Source organism: Heterodontus francisci, chromosome 6 (genome assembly GCF_036365525.1).
Source record: "Heterodontus francisci isolate sHetFra1 chromosome 6, sHetFra1.hap1, whole genome shotgun sequence".
NCBI classification, from domain to species: Eukaryota; Metazoa; Chordata; class Chondrichthyes; order Heterodontiformes; family Heterodontidae; genus Heterodontus; species Heterodontus francisci.
This window is the reverse complement of record NC_090376.1, coordinates 28041760-28062664: the sequence shown is the minus strand read 5'-3', so window position 1 is coordinate 28062664 and position 20905 is coordinate 28041760. Positions and strand designations below refer to the sequence as shown.

Below are 20905 nucleotides of genomic sequence, written 5' to 3'. Positions count from 1 at the left end.
CACTCCCCTTGATCACTCCCACTCCCCTTGATCCCTCCCATTCCCCTTCATCACTCCCACTCCCCTTCATCACTCCCACTCCCCTTGATCACTCCCACTCCCCTTGATCCCTCCCACTCCCCTTCATCACTCCCACTCCTCTTCATCACTCCCACTCCTCTTCATCACTCCCATTCCCTTCATCACTGCTACTCTCTTCATCACTCCCACTCCCTTTCATCACTCTTACTCCCTTTCATCACTCTTACTCCCCTTCATCACTCCTACTTTCCTCATCACTCCCACTCCCTCATCACTCCCACTCCCCTTCATCACTCCCTCTCCCTCATCACTCCCACTCCCCTTCATCACTCCTACTCCGCTGCATCCAATGAGAAAGAAAAATTCCAAGGAGAGGATTCGTGGTGAACTAAAAAAGTTAAAGATAATATCAAACTTAAAGAAAAAGCAGAAATTATGCGCAAAGGTGGGTGGCAGGTCAGAAGATTGGACAGAATATAAAAAACACAAAGAATGGCAAAAAGATTAATGAGGGAAAAATTAGAAAACGAGAGAAAGATAGCTAGAAATATAAAAACAGATAGTAAGGGTTTCTATAGATATTTAAAGAAGGAAAGAGTTAACAAAGTGAGCGTTGGTCCTATACAAAGTTAGTCTGGGGAATTAATAACGGAAAATAAGGAGATGGCAGATGAATTGAACAGGTATTTTGCATCGGTCTTCACTAGAGAGAATATAAGTAACATCTCAGAAATAGCTGTAAATCAGGAAATAGAAGGGAGGGAGGAACTCAAGAAAATTACAGTCATTAGGGAAGTGGGACTGAGTAAATTGTTGGAGCAGTGGGCTGTCAAAACCCCTTGTCCTGAAGGACTTCATCCTAGGGTCTTAAAAGAACTGGCTAGTGAGATATTTGATGCATTGGGTTTTAATTTTCCAAAATTCCCTAGATTCAGGGAAGGTTCCATTAGATTGGAAAAGAGCGAATGTAACTCCTTTATTCAAAAAGGGAGAGAGACAGAAAGCAGGAAATTACAGGACAGTTAGCTTAACTTCTGTCATAGGGAAAATGTTAGAAGCTATAATTAAAGACATTATAGCAGGGCACTTAGAAACATTCAAGGTAACCAGGCAGAGTCTAGGTTGTTTTGTGAAAGAGAAATCAACCAATTTTTTTGGAGCTCTTTGAAGAAGTAACATGTGCTGTGGATAAAGGGGAACCAGTGGATGTACTGTATTTAGATTTCCAGAAGGCATTTTATAAGGTGCCACATCAAAAGATATTGCAGAAGGTAAAAGCTCATGGTGTAAAGGTTAACATATTGGCATGGATTGAAGATTGGCTAGATAACAAGAAACAGAGAGTCGGCATAAATGGGTCATATTCTAGTTGGCAAGTTGTACCGAGTGGTGTGCTACAGAGATTAGTGCTAGGGCCTCAACCTTTTATATTTATATAAATGACTTGGATAAAGGGACTGAAGGTATGGTTGCTAGATTTGCTGATGACACAAAGGTAAGTCAGAAAATAAATTGTGAAGAGGACATAAGGAGGCTACAAAGGGATATAGATAGGTTAAGTGAGTGGGCAAAGGTCTGGCAAATGGAGTATAATGTGGGAAAATGTGAAATTGTCCATTTTGGCAGGAAAAATAAAAAAAGAAGCATGTTATCTAAATGGTGAGAGATTACAGAGGACTGAGATACAGAAGGATATGGATGCCCTCATGCATGAATCGCAAAAGGTTAGTATCCAGGAAAGCTGATAGAATGTTATCGTTGATTGCAAGGAGAATTGAATACAAAAGTAGGGAGGTTACGCTTCAGTTATACAGAGCATTGGTGAGACCACATCTGGAGTACTGTGTACAGTATTGTTCTCCTTATTTAAGGAAGGATGTAAATGCGTTGGAAGCAGTTCAGGTATCGGTTACTAGACTAATACCTGGAATGGGCAGGTCGTCTTATGAGGAAAGATTGGACAGTCTAGGCTTGTATCTGCTGGAGTTTTGAAGAGTAAGAGGTGACTTGATTGAAACTTATAAGATCCTGTGGGGTCCTGACAGGGTGGATGTGGAAAGGACGTTTCCTGTTGTGGGAGAATCTAGAACTAGGGGGTCACTATTTAAAAATAAGGGGTCGCCCACTTAAGACAGAGATGAGGAGAAATGTTTTCTTTCAGAGGGGTCGTCAGTCTTTGGAACTCTCTTCCTCAAAAGGCGATGGAAGCAGAGTCTTTGAATATTTTTAAGGCAGAGGTAGATAGATTATTGATAAGCAAGGGGGTGAAAGGTTATTGGGGGTAGGCGGGAATGTGGAGTTGAGGTTGCAGATCAGCCATGATCCTATTGAGTGGCCTACTCTTGCTTCTAATTTGTATGTTCATATCACTCCCACTCCCCTTCATCACTGCTACTCTCCTTCATCACTCCCACTCTCCTTCATCACTGCTACTCTCCTTCATCACTCCCACTCTCCTTCATCACTCCCACGCTCCTTCATCACTCCCACTCCCTTTCATCACTCCTACTCCATTTTACATTTTAAGTGTCCACTGTCAGATTTTTATCATTCTGTTAGGGTTAAACTCCACCCCCAGCCATCCCCACCCCGCCTCCACCCTACTCACTAGGTATGTTTTTGAGCTATCAACTCTTTTGAAGGTGCTGGCCATTTTTGTTTCTCATTTTCTAGGTTAACGTGTAAGTGGATTCAGGGTTGTAAAGGAGAAATTTCAGACAGTCAAGCATTCCTTTGCACAGAGAATGATCAATAGCTGGAAAGGATTGCCAGGAAGAGTGGTTGAGGCCTGGAGACTGGACTCATTTAAAGAACAGCTAGACGCGGTAATGGGAAAATTGTAGGGTCATTAACTGGAAGGATGAGGCTGTATGATATGAATGACCTTCTTAAACTGAACTTAGCTCCTGATTACCCAGTTGCATCTTCCAGGATAGTATGCTTTTACAACATTGTGAGTGATATCTGTAAATGGAGTTTAACATTAAGAAACTGCTGCGAAATACCCTCCTGGAAACACCTAGCTATTGTGCCAAATCCTAAAACTAAAGGGTAAGAAGTTCCTATGAACTGGACAATGAAACATGCTGGAAAATTTCCCCCCAGGCTGTGAGGAGGTCTTCACAGGCCACTGAGGTTTGGCACGAACCAGGGATTACTTCATAATCAAGTTAAGTATTAAGGCTGAAGTGTACTATAGAAAAGAAATCTTAAAATGGACTTGGCACAAATCTATGCAGTGTGTTTGCTCAAGATGTTGATACTTAATAAATAAACTACGTGTACAGGACATATTAATCCCCTTTGACTGAAAGCAGCCAGAACAATCTTGATGGTATGCAAATATGGATCTCCAGCAGTGCTTGTTTTGAAAAAAATTCACATTGTTTTACTAAAGTTTTTTCTCCTTGAGATGAACAATGTTAGTGGTCAAGAATGGGAAACTATTTAATTTTGGCCATGCATTGTGTGTCTGTATCAGGCTATGAGAGGGCAGCTACAGCGGGGCTTCCTCTGCTCTCCCTCAACAAGGTGCTTAGGCCCCAGCCAAGGAAGAGCATTTCCTGAAGCAGCTTTCCATAATCAAGCATCACGTTGGCCATTGCTACTTTATGCTGAATTGCGTCGACAGTTTTGTGTTATGGGCAACAGCGACTAAGAGCTGAGTTGAAAATGCCACAGCTTATCTCGCTTAGGACCTAGATGCAGTGCACATAAAGTTCAAAACAAGAAAAGGCCATTCAGTCTGGACCAGGTTGTAACTTAGACTCAGAGGTGAGAAGATAGTTTCTAAATCACCTCTAACTGCTCATTGAGAAAGGAAATAGAATCGTGGCCAGAAATCCAACAGGTGTGATTAAGCCATACGAACATGCATGCAAACATACGAATTAGGAGCAGGAGTAGGCCCCTTTGAGCCTGCTCCGCCATTCACTAAGTTCATGGTTGACACCATCCATCCATCAATGGAGAAGGTTGAAGACCCCATCTCAAATCCTGTTGACATAGTCAGGGTGGGCGACCTGCGGGTATTGGTGTAGCACCCAACTTCATTGATAGGTGGAGCCAGAGGCCCATCCCAGGGCCTGAAGAAAAATGAGATCGTTTAAGTGTTCAGATTCTAAGGGAGAAAAAATGCATTTTTATTAATATAATAGATCCACATCCAGCATGTCTTGGGGTCTTTATAAAGGTTCCATAGAACTTATGGCATCTTTCAGCTCATGAGAGATCCATTGAGGCCTTAGGCCTAGGGCTGGGAACATAGGACTTGGGAGCAGGAGTAGACCATTCAGCCCTTTGAGCCCTAAGATCATGGCTGATCTGGTTATAGTCTCAATTCCACTTTTCTGTCTGCGCCCCATAAGCCTTGACTCCCTTGTCTATCAAAAATCTACTTAACTCAGCCTTGAATAAATTCAATGACCCAGCCTCCACTGCTTTCAGGGAAAGAGAATTCCACAGACTAATGACCGTTTGAGGGAAAAAAAATTCTCTTCATCTCCATCTTAAAAAGGAGACATCTTATTCTTAAACTGTGTCTCCCAGTTCTAGTCTCCCTTACAAGAGGAACCATCCTCCCTGTATCCACTTTACCAAGTCTCCTCAGGATCTTATATGTTTCAATAAGATCACCTTTCATTCTTCTAAACTCAAATGCATATAGGCCCAACCTGTTCAACCTGTCTTTATGAGAGCAGAGTGGGCAGAATTCTGCAGTATCCCAGGAACTGCACGAAATTCATCTCCTTGACAGATTGGAATCACAAGACTTTAGCACAGAAAGAGACCATTGAGCCTATCACGCCTTGATTTTGAAATTAAAACAACAGAGAGGTCGTAAGCTTTTCCATTCCATCAAATTTCGAGTTAATCCTCTGACAAGGGGCTCCCCGAGATCACTGTATATACTGGACAAGAAACAACTGGGAAATCAGTATTGTACCATGGAGCTGGTATAGATTTCAACAAAGTGTCATGGTTGGCTTGCTTTTTAAAATGTATTCATTCATGGGATGTGGGCATTGCGTTAGGGTTATGGTTAGGGTTGCTTGTGCTGTTAGGTTGAGAGTTCCAGGATTTTAACCCAGCCAAGATGGAGAAACTGTGATATATTTCGAAGTGAGGATGGAGCCGAATGTGCAGGTGGTGGTGTTCCCATGCATCTGCTGTCCTTGCCCATCCCCAGGTGGTAGAGGTCACAGGTTTGGGAGGTGCTGTCGAAAAAGCCTTGGGGAGATGCTGCAGTTAACTTGCAGATAATACACACTGACGTTATGTTGCGCCAAATGGGGTTGAATGTTTAAGGTGATGGACAGGTTCCAATCAAGGGCATTCTATGCAAAAAAGCACACAGATTTTGTCTTTCCAAATTTGGATTGTACCTGGAAGGAACAATTTAAACTAGGGTGAAGTTATGTGTCTATAATGTGTCCATCACTGATGGTGGAAGCAATTTAAAGATGGTGCACAAGATATGTATTGGAATAACATTGAAACTTACAAACTTAGTGTGAAAATCACCACATTCACTGCAGCATTGACTAGGCTAAAAAGCTTAATAAGAGCACTGGAAAAAAAGTGCTGGAGGTACATTATTAGGGTCATTAGTTAAAAGTTTGACCCCATACAGCATACAACCTTATAATGGAGGAAGTGATGGGTCAAGTGAGAGGAAACACTGGCTATGTAACAGGAAGGTATTGAATGAAGTTGTTTTTCCGATGTTTCCTGAACACTGCGAGTTACTGTGAGCTCATATCGCAGAATCATTAGTTCAAGTCCTGAGTGCTGCAGAAGGCCTGTTTATATGCAGTATATTTTACACAGCACCCAGAACAGCAAAAAGTCACATCATTTGCCTAGGCTTTCCACCAATGCCAGTTTGTGAGCAGAAATATGTACGGCGATTGCCACAGTCGGGCTAAAGAGGCCACCACTGCGTTGCCTGTGCAAAAAAAAGTATTTTTTTCAAACTTGTAATTTCAAATTTCTTTCATCAGGCCTGTACTTGGCAACTCTTTGAGAGGACTTACATAGGCGCCATTTCCAGTTCTCGCCACACTGCCCAGCTACCCTCAACACCACCCCACCCCTAACCCCTGCCCATTCTCTCTCTGCCATCTTCTGAATTCTGGGTCCTTTACAAGCAGCCTGTATGTCCAACATTCTGGGATAAATGATGGAACGGCAGGGAAACATCAAAGGGTGTGTATGCCTGGGCCATTCCTACATACCTCCTAATATATAGCTACAAAGAAAATAATTCTTTATAAGGTGCTTTTCACGGCCTCAAGACTTCCCAAAGCACTTGACAACCAATGAAGTACTTTTGAAATGCCACTATTTTATTGTAGGAAATGCGCAACCATTTTGTGCACAGCAAGCTCCCACAAACAGCAATGAAATAATAACCAGGTGTTTTTCTGGTGGCATAGGTTAAGGGAAAACATTCTTCTTCCAATGCCCTGTATAACTGGAGCATAACATCCCTATTTTTGTATTCAATTCCCCACGCAATAAACAATAACATTCTATTAGCTTTCCTAATTACTTGCTATACCTGCATACTAACCTTTTGCGATTCAAGCACTAGGACACCCAGATCCATCTGCATCTCAGAGCTCTGCAATCTCTCACCATTTAGAAAATATGCTTCTTTTTTATTCTTCCTGCCAAAATGGACAATTTCACATTTTCCCGCATTATACTCCATTTGCTGACTCTTTACCCACTCATTTAACCTATCTATATCCCTTTGTAGTCTCCTTATGTCCTCTTCACAACTTACTTTCCTACCAATCTTTGTGTCATCAGCAAAGTTAGCAAGCATACCTTCAGTCCCTTCATCCAAGTCATTTATATATATTGTAAAAAGTTGAGGCCCCAGCACTGATCCCTTGTAACCACTCGTTACAACTTGCCAATCAGAAAATGACCCATTTATGCCTACTCTCTGTTTCCTGTTAGCTAGCCAATTTTCTATCCACTCAATATGTTACTCGTTACACCATGAGCTTTTATTTTCCGCAATAACCTTTGATGTGGCACCTTATCAAATGCCTTCTAGAAATCTAAATCCATTACATCCACTGGTTTCCCTTTATCCACAGCACATGTTACTTCTTCAAAGAACTCCAATAAATTGGTTAAACATGATTTCCCTTTCACAAAACCATGTTGACTCTGCCTGATTACCTTGAATTTTTCTAAGTGTCCTGCTATAACGTTTTTAATAATAGCTTCTAACATTTTCCCTAAGACAGATGTTAAGCTAACTGTCCTGATGTTTCCTGCTTTCTGTCTCCCTCCCTTTTTGAATACAGGAGTTACATTCATTCTTTTCTAATCTAATGGAATCTTCCCCGAATCTAGGGAATTTTGGAAAATTAAAACCCAACGCATCAACTATCTCACTGGCCACTTTTAAGACCCTGGGATGAAGTCCATCAGGACCTGAGGACTTGTCAGCCTGCAGCTTCAACAATTTGCTCAGTACCACTTCCCTGGTGATTGTAATTTTCTTGAGTTCTTCCCTCCCTTCCTTTTCCTAATTTACAGCTATTTCTCGGATGTTACTTGTATCCTCTATAGTGAAGACCGATGCAAAATACCTGTTCAATTCATCTGCCATCTCCTTATTTTCCATTATTAATTTCCCAGACTAACTTTGTACAGGACCAATGCTCACTTTGTTAACCCTTTTTAAAATATTTATAGAAACTCTTGCTGTTTTTATATTTCTAGCTAGCTGCTTCTCCTACTCCAATTTTTTTCTCCTTCTTAACCCTATAGTCATTCTTTGCTGTTTTTTATATTCTGTGCAATCTTCTGACCTGCAACCCATCTTTGCGCACTTATTTGCTTTTTCTTCAACTTTGATACTATCTTTAACTTTTTTAGTTAACCATGGATGGTGACTCCTCCCCTTGGAATTTTTCTTTCTCGTTGGTTTTGGATGGGGTTGTTGTAAAAACCCACCTGGTTCGCTGATGTCCTTTAGGGAAGGAAATCTACTAGTCTGACCTACATGTGACTCCAGACCTGGTTGTCACTTAACTGCCCTCAGTTGTCAAGGGCAATCAGGAATGGGCAACAAATGCTGCCCTTGTCAGTGATGTCCACATCACATGACAGATTGAAAAAAAATGGATAGACTTAGCCTTCTGCTGGACCTGAAACCGAAGTAAGACAGATCACAGGCCATCTATTATGGAACTGTTGTATAGGTTCTTTTGCTTGAAAATGTTTATAATGTTTGTTTTACCAAATGCAAATGCACATTTCCTGCAGGTACTTTTACCTGTGAGCCTGGGGTTGTGATTTATTTTTTGCTCTGAGCAGCCTTTTGCCACTTGCCCATTCAGTGTATCAGTCTTTGTATGACTGATGTATGACTATACATCATTTGTCCACAGTGTTGAATCTGATACCTTCGATGTAGTTCTACAATACATTCTGTCACTTCCATTGATATCTGCATTGCTTTTCCAGTTCTCCAAGGATGTACTGGCTAACTCGTACTCTGCATACATCGATAACTTTCTCAATGCCAAAGAAGCTGTGCGATTGGCCAAGGATGCGAAGCCGGCATTTATTAAGTTTTTGGAGGTAAGACCTGTTGTTCGTTCTGCAGTGGGGTCGGTAGCAAATTGATGTGCTTACGCAATGAGGCTGGAAGGGGATTGATCTGGATCACTCATGGGGTCGAAATGGAACATGGCTCAGTCATAGTAGCCAACAGGGGGCAGAGCTGGCTCAGCATTGGTGCTGTGGATAGCTGCCCATTTAGGCCAAGGGTAGCAATGTGTCTGACTGGAGGCCGGACTTAACAATGGACTGATAAGGGGCAGGCTGGCAAGGGTGGGGCTGAAGGGATGATGGAGTTGGTGGGAGGCAGGATTGACTTGGAAATGAGGTGGTTCTATCTTATATATTTACAAGATAACTAGATACCATGAATGTTATTTCAACCTGTACATTTGACATACTGACAATGCTTGTTCAGTAGATCAGTGGTATGGTGTTCTATCCCAAAATCTCATAAAACTAATAAAATTAATTGAAGTAATTGCTGTTTTATTTTTATTAAATATAGTATTAAAGTATTAGTTCTTAAAAGAGAGTTTTACTGTCAGCATTGCACTTTCCTATGCCAGGGAGCATTGTTGGCTGCAAAGTTCCCTATGACCTCAAGGAATACCCCATATTCATATCTATTGACCAAATTTATAGCCAAATATAACCGGTGTTGTATTACTCTATTCCCCACCTACTGTGGGCTACATGCTCATCAGGAACTGGGTTAAAGCTGCTCAAACGCATTTCACAAAGAACTTTTACAGCCAAAGAAAACTTTCAGAGCATTAGCCTGGGCTTTATTTGAACCCGGGGCGGCGCAGTGGTTAGCACCGCAGCCTCACAGCTCCAGCGACCTGGGTTCAATTCTGGGTACTGCCTGTGTGGAGTTTGCAAGTTCTCCCTGTGTCTGCGTGGGTTTCCTCCGGGTGCTCCGGTTTCCTCCCATATGCCAAAGACTTGCAGGTTGATAGGTTAATTGGCCATTATAAATTGCCCCTAGTATAGGTAGGTGGTAGGGAAATATAGGGACAGGAGGGCCGAAGGGCCTGTTTCAGTGCTGTATCTCTAAACTAAATGTAAAAAGTCAGTGACTAGCCCACTGCACCACCTCATACTGATTAAAAGCAAAATCAAACAGTTATAATAGTCAATGATTGCATTTTAACACCGGGGGAAGATTCCCGCTGTTCATTAAATGTAGCAAAATCCTATAACTAATATAAAGAACAGATGAATATTCCTCCCCTATTCCCTTGGGGAATTCTCAGGTCCTTGACACACCATTTCAGGAGGTTCCCCGAAAGGGTTGAATTTACTACAGATGTAGGCATTGCAGTGTCAGGGAAATGAGATTAGGAAGGGCTCCATGCCTTATTCTTGTGGTAGAATAGAGGAAATTTGCTTTGTATCTGCTACCTGGGGGTGCTCGATGCTGACTGTGCTATCTTCCTCCCTAATAAGAACAAAATGGACCAAAATATAAGACTGACCATGAAAGAATCTCCCCTCTGATGGCAGTCATAGGTGGCTCTTTAAATAGCCCAACTTGTAATTTGTGAGCTGGAAGTGTGTTGTTGCCTGGCATTGTGTCCTGAGCTGACACTCCTTACACTCTAACTCTCTTACATTGCAGCAAAGCATGAGGGAGAACAAGGAGAAGCAAGCACTGTCTGATTTAATGATCAAGCCAGTTCAGCGAATTCCCCGCTACGAGCTGCTGATAAAGGTAAGGAAATGTAAGACCGAGGTCAAAAGCAATGGTTGGGGTGGAAGAAAAAGTCGGCTAACTCTTGGAAATACTGAAGGCTAAATGCAAACAAGCCAATTCAGAATATCGTATGGATGGCGCAATGTGATAACCTTAAGGTCAAATCATTTGTAGGTTTTATTTTAACAAAGTAAAATGAAATAATCTTTGCTGCTTGACATATGTCTTCGATAATTTGGAACGTCCACTTTCTGGACTATCAGTATCAACAGTGTAATGACAAGGATGTGGGACCTCAGCTTACCCCTAGTATTGCATACGACAGGAAAAATGTCAGCTCATTTCTGGAAGCTAGTTAACTTTCATCTTATCTGTTTCGTTGTGGACTCATCTGGTGAGCAGCTGTCATCATAGAGAGAGTCAGGCAGCACAGAAACAAACCCTTCGGCCCATCGTGCCTGTGCTGGCCGTCAAGCACCTACCTATTCTAATCCCTCTCCAATGATCTCAGTGAGTGACGTTGTCATGAGAGGCCACAGGACAACGAAAGCCATGAAAAATGTTTTAGAAAATCCGAGAAGCTGCGTTTATTTTATGATACCTGCTTTTAAAGGTGTGTTGGGGGGAGTGGGTGTGGCTGAGTTTATTTTAGCCTCTAGGCTCAATTCTAAGCCTGTGCTTTGAAATTGCTGCATTCGAAATATTTGCAGTGTTGAAGATATTTTATACCTTCTGCACTAACATTTTCCAAAAGATCTGTCTTATTTATTTCCCCCAAGATGTCTGAGTGATCTTATGCTTCCAGTTGTACCATTTTGAATGCAATATTTCACAGATCTAGAAGAATATTTTGCAAGATTTATCCTGATGGATTGCCCCTTTAAATGAGCCAGTCTTGTGCCATCTGTGAGGGTGACCTGCAGTAACTCCCAACTGTAACACGGTGATGTAGCACACTCTCTGATGACGGAGAAACTGTATAAAACACTCTGTTCTGGGTTTTCCACTCGCCAGTCTGCGATTTTCTGAGATTAACTTTAAGGCATGGATAATCATGGGCAACGAGTGCAGAAGTGAAAAACCCTGGACCCTCACTGTAACAAACCTCTTCACTGTAACACTCTGAGGCACATATACCACAACCTCTTATGTAAAGTCCATTAATTTTCAATGCTTCATCATTGGTGGTGTACCTTTAGCTGCCTGGGTCCTAAGTTCTGGAATTCCCTTCCTAAACCTCTCCCTCTCTTTCACTCTCTCTCTTTAAAACGCTCCTTAAAAACTACCTCTTTGACCCAATGATTTGGTCACCTAACCTAATATCTGATGTGCCTCGGAGTAAAAGGTTGTTTGATAACACTCCTGTGAAGCATTTTGGGACATTTTACTATGTTAAAGGTGCTATGAAAATACAAGTTGTTTGTTACTCACTTGCTATTGGAGTAAACACCATTGGTATTACATGCCCTTTATGAAGCTGCTAAAGGCTTCATAGAGTTAGTAACAGAGGTAGTTTACTGTAGTTTGTGTACTGAAGCCACTGAAATATTTCAGAAAATGGTATTTCTTCTAAATCCATATTAAATAAAAGTATCAATTTTTAAAATTCATTTATGGGGATGTGGGCATTGCTGGCTAGGCCTGCACTTATTGCCCATTCTTATTTGCCATTGAGCTGCCTTCTTGAACCGCTGCGGTGCTTGGGATGTAGGTACACTAACAGTGCTGTTAGGAAGGGAGTTCCAGGATCTTGACCCAGAGACAGTGAAGGAACGGCGATTTAGTTCCAAGTCAGGATGGTGTGTGACTTGGAGGGGAACTTGTAGGTGGTGGTGTTTCCATGTATCTGCTGCCCTTGTCCTTCTAGGTGGAAGAGGTTGTGGGTTTGGAAGGTGCTGTCGAAGGAGCCTTGGTGAGTTTTTGCAGTGCATCTGCACCTGAGGGCAGTTTCATATAGGACAAATTCAGAGCAGGGAACAGGAGATAGAAAATTAGCGAGTGACTGTGAAAGCCAGAAGAAGCAAAGCTTAAAAGTGTATAGCACTGGAATTTGACAGTGTTAAAAGGTATTTATTTAAATGCAAGGAGTATAGCAAATAAAGCCAATGAGCTGAGGGCATAGATAGACACATGGCAGCATGATATCATTGCTATAACGGAAACTTGGCTTGAATAGGGGGAAAAGTGGCAGCTCAGCATCCCTGGATATAGAGTTTTCAGGCAGGATAGAGAGAGGGATAAAAAAGGAGGGGGTGTAGCATTATTGGTGAAAGAATCAATTACAGCTGTGAGGAGGAATATGATATGCTAAATGAATAATCAAATGAGACCATATGTGTTGAGCTCAGATATAAAAAAGGGGCAGCCACACTACTAGGAGTGTACTATAGACCCCCAAATATTGAGAGGGAGATAGAACAAATATGCAGGCAAATTTCTGAGTGCAAAAACAATAGGGCAATAATAGTTATGGATTTCAACTACCCCAATATCAACTGGAATACAAACAGTGTGGAGGGCAAAAAATTCTTGAACTGCATTCAAGAGAATGTTTTAACCAGCACGCAACAAGTCCAATGAGACGGGGCACAATTCTAGATTTAATCTTAGGAAATGAAGTTGGGCAAGTGGATGAAGTTGCAGTGGGTGACCTTTTTGGAGATAGTGACCATAATAATGTAAGATATAGCATTATTATGGAAAAGGACAAAGATGGCACAGGAGTAAAAGTTCTAAATTGGGGGAAGGCAAATTTGATAAAACTGAGAGGTGATCTGGTGAAAGTGGACTGGATACAGCTACTTGAAGGAAAATCTGTGGCAAACCAGTGGGAGGCATTCAAAAGTGAGATTCTTCGGACACAGTGTAGACATGTCCTCACAAAGAAAAAGGGTGGTACTGCCAAATCTAGAGCCCTCTGGTTATCTAGAAGCATATAGGGTAAAATAAAGCAGAAAAAGAAAGCTTATGACAGTCACAAAAAACGTAATACTTTAGAAAGCCTGGAGGAGTATAGAAAGTACAGGGGTGAAGTAAAAAAGGAAATTAGGAAAGCAAAGAGAGGACACGAAAAAATATTGGCAGGTAAAATCAAGGAAAATCCAAAGATATTTTATCTGTACATTAAGAGCAAGAGGACAACTAAGGAAAGGGTAGGGCCTATCAGAGGCATGGATTAATCAGGGATGGTCAGCATGGATTTGTTAAGGGAAGGTTGAATCTTACTAACTTAATTGAATTTTTTGAGGAAGTAACAAGGAGGATTGATGAGGGTAGTGCAGTGGATATTGTCGACATCGATTTTAGTAAGGCATTTGACAAGGTCCTACATGACAGATTGGTCAGAAAAGTAAAAGCCATGGGATACAGGGGAATGTGGTGAGTTGGATCCAAAATCGGCTCAGTGACAGGAAGCAAAGAGTAATGGTCGACGGATGTTTTTGCGAATGGAAAGCTGTTTCCAGTGGCATTCCATAGGGCTCAGTGTTGGGTCCCTTGCTGTTTGTGGTACATATTAATGATTTGGACTTAAATGTGGGAGGCATGATTGGGAAATTTGCAGATGACACAAAAATTGGCCATGTAGTTGATAGTGAAGAGGATAGCTGTAGACTCCAGAATGATATCAATGGTTTGGTTGAGTGGGCAGAAAAGTGGCAAATGGAATTCAATCCAGAGAAGTGTGAGGTAGTGTATTTGGGAAGGGCAAACAAAGTGAGGGAATACACAATAAACAGGAGGATATTAAGAGGGGTAGAGGAAGTGAGAGACCTTGGAGTGCATGTCCACAGGTCCCTGAAGGTGGCAGGACAGGTAGATAAAGTGGCAAAGAAGGAATATGGAATGCTTTCCTTTATTGGCCGTGGTATAGAATACAAAAGCAGGGATGTAATCCTGGAACTGTATAAAACATTGGTTAGGCCACAGCTGGAGTATTGTGCACAGTTCTGGTCATTACATTTCTTGCAGGACATAATTGCTCTGGAGAGAGTACAGAGGAGATTTACAAGAATGTTGCCAGGGCTGGAAAATTGCAGCTATGATAAAAGATTAGATAGGCTAGGGTTGTTTTCCTTAGAACAGAGGAGGCTGAGGGATGACTTAATTAAAGATGTACAAAATTATGAGGGGCCTAGATAGAGTAGACAGGAAGGACCTATTTCCCCTAGCAGAGAGGTCAATTATCCGGGGGCATAGATTTAAGGTAGGAGGATTAGAGGGGACATGAGGAAAAACTTTTTTACCTAGTGGGTGGTGGGTGTCTGGAATTCACTGCACAGATGGGTGGTGGAGGCAGAAACGCTCAACTGAAGTGCTGTAACCTGCAAGGCTATGGGCCAGGTGCTGGAGGGTTGGATTAGAATGGGCGGCTAGTTTTATCAGCCAGCGCAGATATGATGAGCTGAATGGCCTCTTTCTGTGTCGTAACTTTTCTTTGGTTCTATATGGTACACCCTGCTGCCACTGTGTGTCAGTGGTGGAGGGAGTGAATGTTGAAGGTGCTGGATGGGGTGCTGATCAGGCGGGCAGCTTTGTCCTGGATAGTGTTGAGCTTCTGTTGTTGGAGCTGCACCCATCCAGGCAAGTGGAGAGTATTCCATCACACTCCTGACTTGTGCCTTTTAGATGGTGGACAGGCTTAGGGGAGACAGGAGGTGAGCCATGATATTCCACAAACTGGCTTGTCCAGATTTACAGTCTTTCAATGTCTGCAGCCTGTGTCTTTTTAAATTCTCTATGAAATCACTTTGTTTTAAAACAGGACCCTTAATCATAACTTATTCCCAAATAATTTGCATGAAGAAAAAGATTATCAAAAATCCCAAAACGTGGCATGAAGCCCCCTCATTATCATACAGGCTAGCCTTGGACATTATTATCAAGCAAAGTAAAACTGAAACGACCATGACAGCTGATCTGACCCAAAGTGGATGAAACACATCCTGAAGATCACTTTGACAAATAAATTGAGTGCGAAGATGAATTTTTTAATTAAAATTGTCAACAGGGGAAATTTGACTTTGGTGGTTACAGCTAATGAAAAATGAGTTGATCTGTGACATTCTTGTTATTGATTAGGGAGCTGTTGTGATCATCTTCTAACAAGCATCAGAAAATATTACAGAATGAGACTGTGACACCTCTGGATCTCTGGCACTGTCTTGTAGCAATCCAAAGTACTCAGTTTAAAAGAATGTATTAAATTTCCTGCAGCTTTTGGCCATTCCTGGGCCCATGAGACAAAACAAACTTACGTTTGGATTTCTGACCTGCAGCAATTTAACCTAAAAGTCCTGATAGATTAGCCTCCCACTCCCGTGCACCCTCATCCCAATTATTACTGGGCTCCTTCTCCACCTCTCTGACCTGACAGTGCGCCACAGACATATGCAGTATCATCTTGGTTCAGTTCCCTGTGATGGAACACCAGTCTATTCCCAGTATTCCAACCACATTTTCCTGCATGAAAACATGGGATTGACGAGGTCATAAAAACAAGTGTAATTAGAACATAGAACAGTACAGCACAGTACAGGCCCTTCGGCCCATGATGTTGTGCTGAACCTTTAACCTAATCTAAGATCAAACTAACTACCTACCCTTCATTCTACTATCATCCATGTACCTATCCAAGAGTCGCTTAAATGCCCCTAATGTATCTGCTTCTACTACCACCGCTGGCAGCGCATTCCACGCGCCCACCACTCTCTGTGTAAAGAACCTACCTCTGACATCTCCCCGAAACCTTCCTCCAATCACCTTAAAATTATGCCCCCTGGTGATAGCCTTTTCCACCCTGGGAAAATGTCTCTGACTATCCACTCTATCTATGCCTCTCATCATCTTGTACCCCTCTATCAAGTCACCTCTCATCCTTCTTCGCTCCAATGAGAAAAGCCCTAGCTCCCTTAATCTTTCTTCGTAGGACATGCCCTCCAGTCCAGGCAGCATCCTGGTAAATCTCCTCTGCACCCTCTCTAAAGTTTCCACATCCTTCCTATAATGAGGCGACCAGAACTGAACACAATATTCCAAGTGTGGTCTAACCAGGGCTTTATAGAGCTGCAGCATAACCTCGCAGCTCTTAAACTCAATCCCTCTGTTAATGAAAGCCAACACACCATACGCCTTCTTAACAACCCTATCAACTTGGGTGGCAACTTTGAGCGATCTATGGACATGGACCCCAAGATCCCTCTGTTCCTCCACACTACCAAGAATCCTGTCTTTAAGCCTGTATTCCGCATTCAAATTCGACCTTCCAAAAATGAATCACTTCACACTTTTCCAGGTTGAACTCCATCTGCCACTTCTCAGCCCAGCTCTGCATCCTGTCAATGTCCCATTGCAACCTACAACAGCCTTCCACACTATCCACAACTCCAGCAACCTTCGTGTCATTGGCAAACTTGCTAACCCAGCCTTCCACTTCCTCATCCAAGTCATTTATAAAAATCACAAGGAGCAGAGGTCCCAGAACAGATCCTTGTGGAACACCACTGGTCACCGAGCTCCATGCTGAATACTTTCCATCTACTACCACCCTCTGACTTCTGTGAGCTAGCCAATTTTGTATCCAGACAGCCAACTTTCCCTGAATCCCATGCCTCCTTACTTTCTGAATGAGCCTACCATGGGGAACCTTATCAAACGCCTTGCCAAAATCCATATACACCACATCCACTGCTCTTCCTTCATCAATGTGTTTTGTCACATCTTCAAAGAATTCAATAAGGCTTGTGAGGCATGACCTGCCCCTCACAAAGCCATGCTGACTGTCTCTAATCAAACCATGCTTTTCCAAATAATCATAAATCCTGTCTCTCAGCATCCTCTCCAATAATTTGCCCACTACCGACGTAAGACTGAGTGGTCTATAATTCCCAGGGTTATCCGTATTCCCTTTCTTGAACAAGGAAACAACATTTGCCACCCTCCAATCGTCCGGCACTACTCCAGTGGACAGTGAAGACGCAAAGATCATCGCCAAAGGCGCAGCGATCTCTTCCCTCGCTTCCCGTAATATCCTTGGGTATATCCTGTCTGGCCCCTGGGACTTATCTGTCCTCATATCATTCAAAATTTCCAGCACATCCTCCCTCTTAACCTCAACCTGTTCGAGCACATCAGCCTGTTCCACGCTGTCCTCACAAACGACCAGGTCCCTCTCACTAGTGAATACTGAAGCAAAGTATTCATTTAGGACCTCCCCTACCTCCTCCCAAGAACGCCTTGGGATTTTCCTTAATCCTACCCGCCAAGACTTTTTCATGTCCCCTTCTAGCTCTCCTCAGTCCATTCTTCAGTTCCTTCCTGGCTACCTTGTAACCCTCTAGAGCCCTGTCTGATCCTTGCTTCCTCAACCTTAAGTAAGCTTGCTTCTTCCTCTTGACTAGCTGTTCCACATCTCTTGTCATCCATGGTTCCTTCACCCTACCATCCCTTCCCTGCCTCATCGGGACAAAGCTATCCAGCAGTCACAGCAAGTGCTCCCTAAACAACCTCCACATTTCTGTCGTGCATTTCCCTGAGAACATCTGTTCCCAATTTATGCTCCCCAGTTCCTGCCTAATAGCATTGTAATTCCCCCTCCCCCAATTAAGTATTTTCCCATCCCGTCTGCTCCTGTCCCTCTCCATGACTATAGTATAGTAATTGAAGATGAATGTGCTGTAATGCACTATATATGAGCTTGTCAGGGCCATTACTTGATTCCTGACCAGTTAGAGTAATCAGTTTGAAAGGAACTGCAGGGAATTCGACTCAACTCCAGTTGGATACGATGATGCTTTATTTGAGAATTGTAAAACTTAACACAATACAGTGCATGAACTATAGCTTACAGAACCAAGCAGAAAGTATATCACACTCTCTGTCCTGGATAGGAATGTGCCTTTTGATGTTATACGATAGGTCTGTTCCCTTCCTCTTGGGATGCTTTCCATCGTCTCTCCCCTCAGGATTCTCCTGCACTAAATTGCCTGAATGCTCATCCTTTAGATCTCAGAAAATGGAACTACACACAGCTTAATCCAATCAGCATGTACCTTGTTCCTTCCCTTGTTCCTGCTCATGTCCTGTCCTCCTCGCATTGTCGCCAAGTTTGTTCCAGCTTTAATAACAAGATTCAGTTTGCTGACTTGCTGTTCTCCACACAATAGCTGCTAACTATGTCAGGTAGTTATGAATGTTATTGCCAAGCTTTTGAGCAAATTAACTCTTTCTTACAGAATGAACAATGAAACAATTTTAAGTACATAAACTCACATGCGTGCAAAGACTTGAACCAAAGTGCATATATGTGCTGACGGTCTTAACTTTTAAAAGCATAGCATTCTTATTGCGTGATTACACAGAAACTAAGGAAGCAGAACAGTCTGGTGTCTGCCGAAATCTGATCTCCAATTGTCAGAGTAAAGCCATTGATGTCTGCACTGTGAATTAGTTCCAGAATGAAGTAAAGCCCCTTGTTTAATATCTAGTACCAGTTTGGAAATGGTCCAAAAGAATATGGTGACAGAATAGAACAGCATCTCTGCTTTTTCGATTCACAGCATCATTCCCATTGTTCGCGAGTCGAGTCCCTTTCCATCTGTGTCGTCCTTTTTCTTAGCATTGTATAGTATGATATAATGGCAAATATTATGCACATAAGGCCCTCATGAGGTTCATGATATTTAAGAAATCCTTTTTGGAAAATGGTCTTCCCCCTGACACAACCAAGGTGAAGAACTGGGCAAGTGGGGAATCCGGAATGTGAACCTCAATTAACCCATTCTGTGCTTGCTCTTTTCACTCCTCCACTGCCTCTGGATTTTCACTAGTAGCCACTGATATTGTTGTGCGATTGGCTGGCATGATGTATCTGTGAAGTAGAGTGAGCAAAATTAGCTTTTCCCTTTCAGTGAAGGGGCTGATCAGTCATGACCTGTGACCATTTGAGAACTATCAAGATGTTGGCAATGGTGAAAGCTGAGTTTTGAAGCTGCAACCATATTGCTGGGAGGCAGGCCTTGTACCACCCATATCCTGTACCACCCATAGGACCTGGACATGGACCAGGCTGATTTGATGTGTTAGTTTGAAACCTAAAAATAAATGGGGTCATAAGTAAAACCACTTACCTTTACAAATCTGAAATGAACGAACATGCAAACAAGGACAGGGAAAGTCCAGCTGGTCCACTTGGCCTGATATAATGTAGCTTACACGTATCATCAACCCACCCCTCATCCCAGACACACAAGCTCCCAGGAGAGGCAAAAAAAAGAAAAAAACGTTTGGTTAATCTGAGAAAATTCTTTGAGAAATTCCTCTCTGAAGGCAATTGGGCATTCTTCAGGAGATGTCACTTACTGCATTCAACAATTACCCTACCCCTCCACCTATTTGCAAGAACGTGTCCTTTTCAAGCACCCTAGTGAATCCATACTTACCACACATTAGGGTAGAAATTAGAACTCAGTTTAGGGGTCAAGCATCTGGTGACCCAAGACAGATGAATGTGTGGCTGGAAAGATGGTGCAGGAGGGAGGGCTTTACATTCCTGGGACATTGGAACCGGCTCTGGGGGAAGATGGGACCTGTACAGGCCGGAAGGGTTCCACCTAAACAGAGCTGGGACGGAGTTCCTTGTGGGATGTTTTGCTAGTGCTGTTGGGGACTGTTTAAACTAGTTTGGCAGGATGTGGGGACCTGAGGGTAGACACAGCTGGGACAAATTCAGAAATGAAAATGGAAGGCGGAAAGTTAATGGATGAGTCTGGAAGACAGGAAACAAAGGTTAGAACATAAAAAAAGTTTGGCAGTGCTCAAGGGTATCTATTTCAATGCAAGGAGTATAGCAAATAAAGCAGATGAGCTGAGGGCACAGATAGATATGTGGCAGTATGATATCGTAGCTATTACAGAAACATGGCTTAAGGAGGGACAGGAATGGCAGCTCAACGTTCCTGGTTACAGGGTTTTCAAATGCGATATTGAGGGGGATAAGAAAGGAGAGGAAACGGCAATTTTGGTCAAGGAAACTATTACAGCTGTGAGGAGGGATGATATGTTGGAAGGTTCATCAAATGAGGCCATATGGATTGAGCTAAGGAACAAAAAAAGGGCAATCACACTGCTGGGAGTGTACTGTAGACACCCGAAGAGCAGATAGGCAAATCTCTGAGAAGTGCAAGAAAAATAGGGCTGTAATAGTAGGGGATTTTAACTACCCCAATATTAACTGGGATAGTTTTAGTGTAAAAGGAATTGAGGGAACAGAATTCTTGAGATGCATTCAGGACACCATTTTTGGCCAGTATGTAGCAAGTCCAACAAGAGAGAGCGCAGTTTTAAACTTAATTTTAGGAAATGAAGATGGGCCAGTGGAAGGGGTGGCAGTGGGAGAGCATTTTGGTGGTAGTGATCATAATTCAGTCAGTTTTAACATAATTATGGAAAAAGACAGAGATAGAATAGGAGTTAGTGTTCTCAGTTGGGACAAGGCCAACTTTACTAAACTGAGGAGTGATTTAGCGAAAGTGGACTGGAAACAGCAATCTGAAGGTAAATCAGTGGCATAACAATGGGAGACATTCAAAGGGGAGATTC

At 42.5% G+C, this 20905-nt stretch overlaps 1 protein-coding gene across 2 annotated transcripts in view; it reads left to right on the top strand.

The window, feature by feature from the left end:
• The window catches only part of LOC137371209 (rho guanine nucleotide exchange factor 17-like), a 522466-nt gene that overhangs the window by 351972 nt on the left and 149589 nt on the right, over positions 1-20905 (top strand). For both annotated transcript variants that reach the window (XM_068033382.1, XM_068033383.1), the window contains exons 4-5: positions 8515-8631; positions 10235-10327. In XM_068033382.1, the coding sequence (XP_067889483.1) occupies positions 8515-8631; positions 10235-10327 (210 nt within the window). The remainder of the gene's footprint in view (positions 1-8514; positions 8632-10234; positions 10328-20905) is intronic.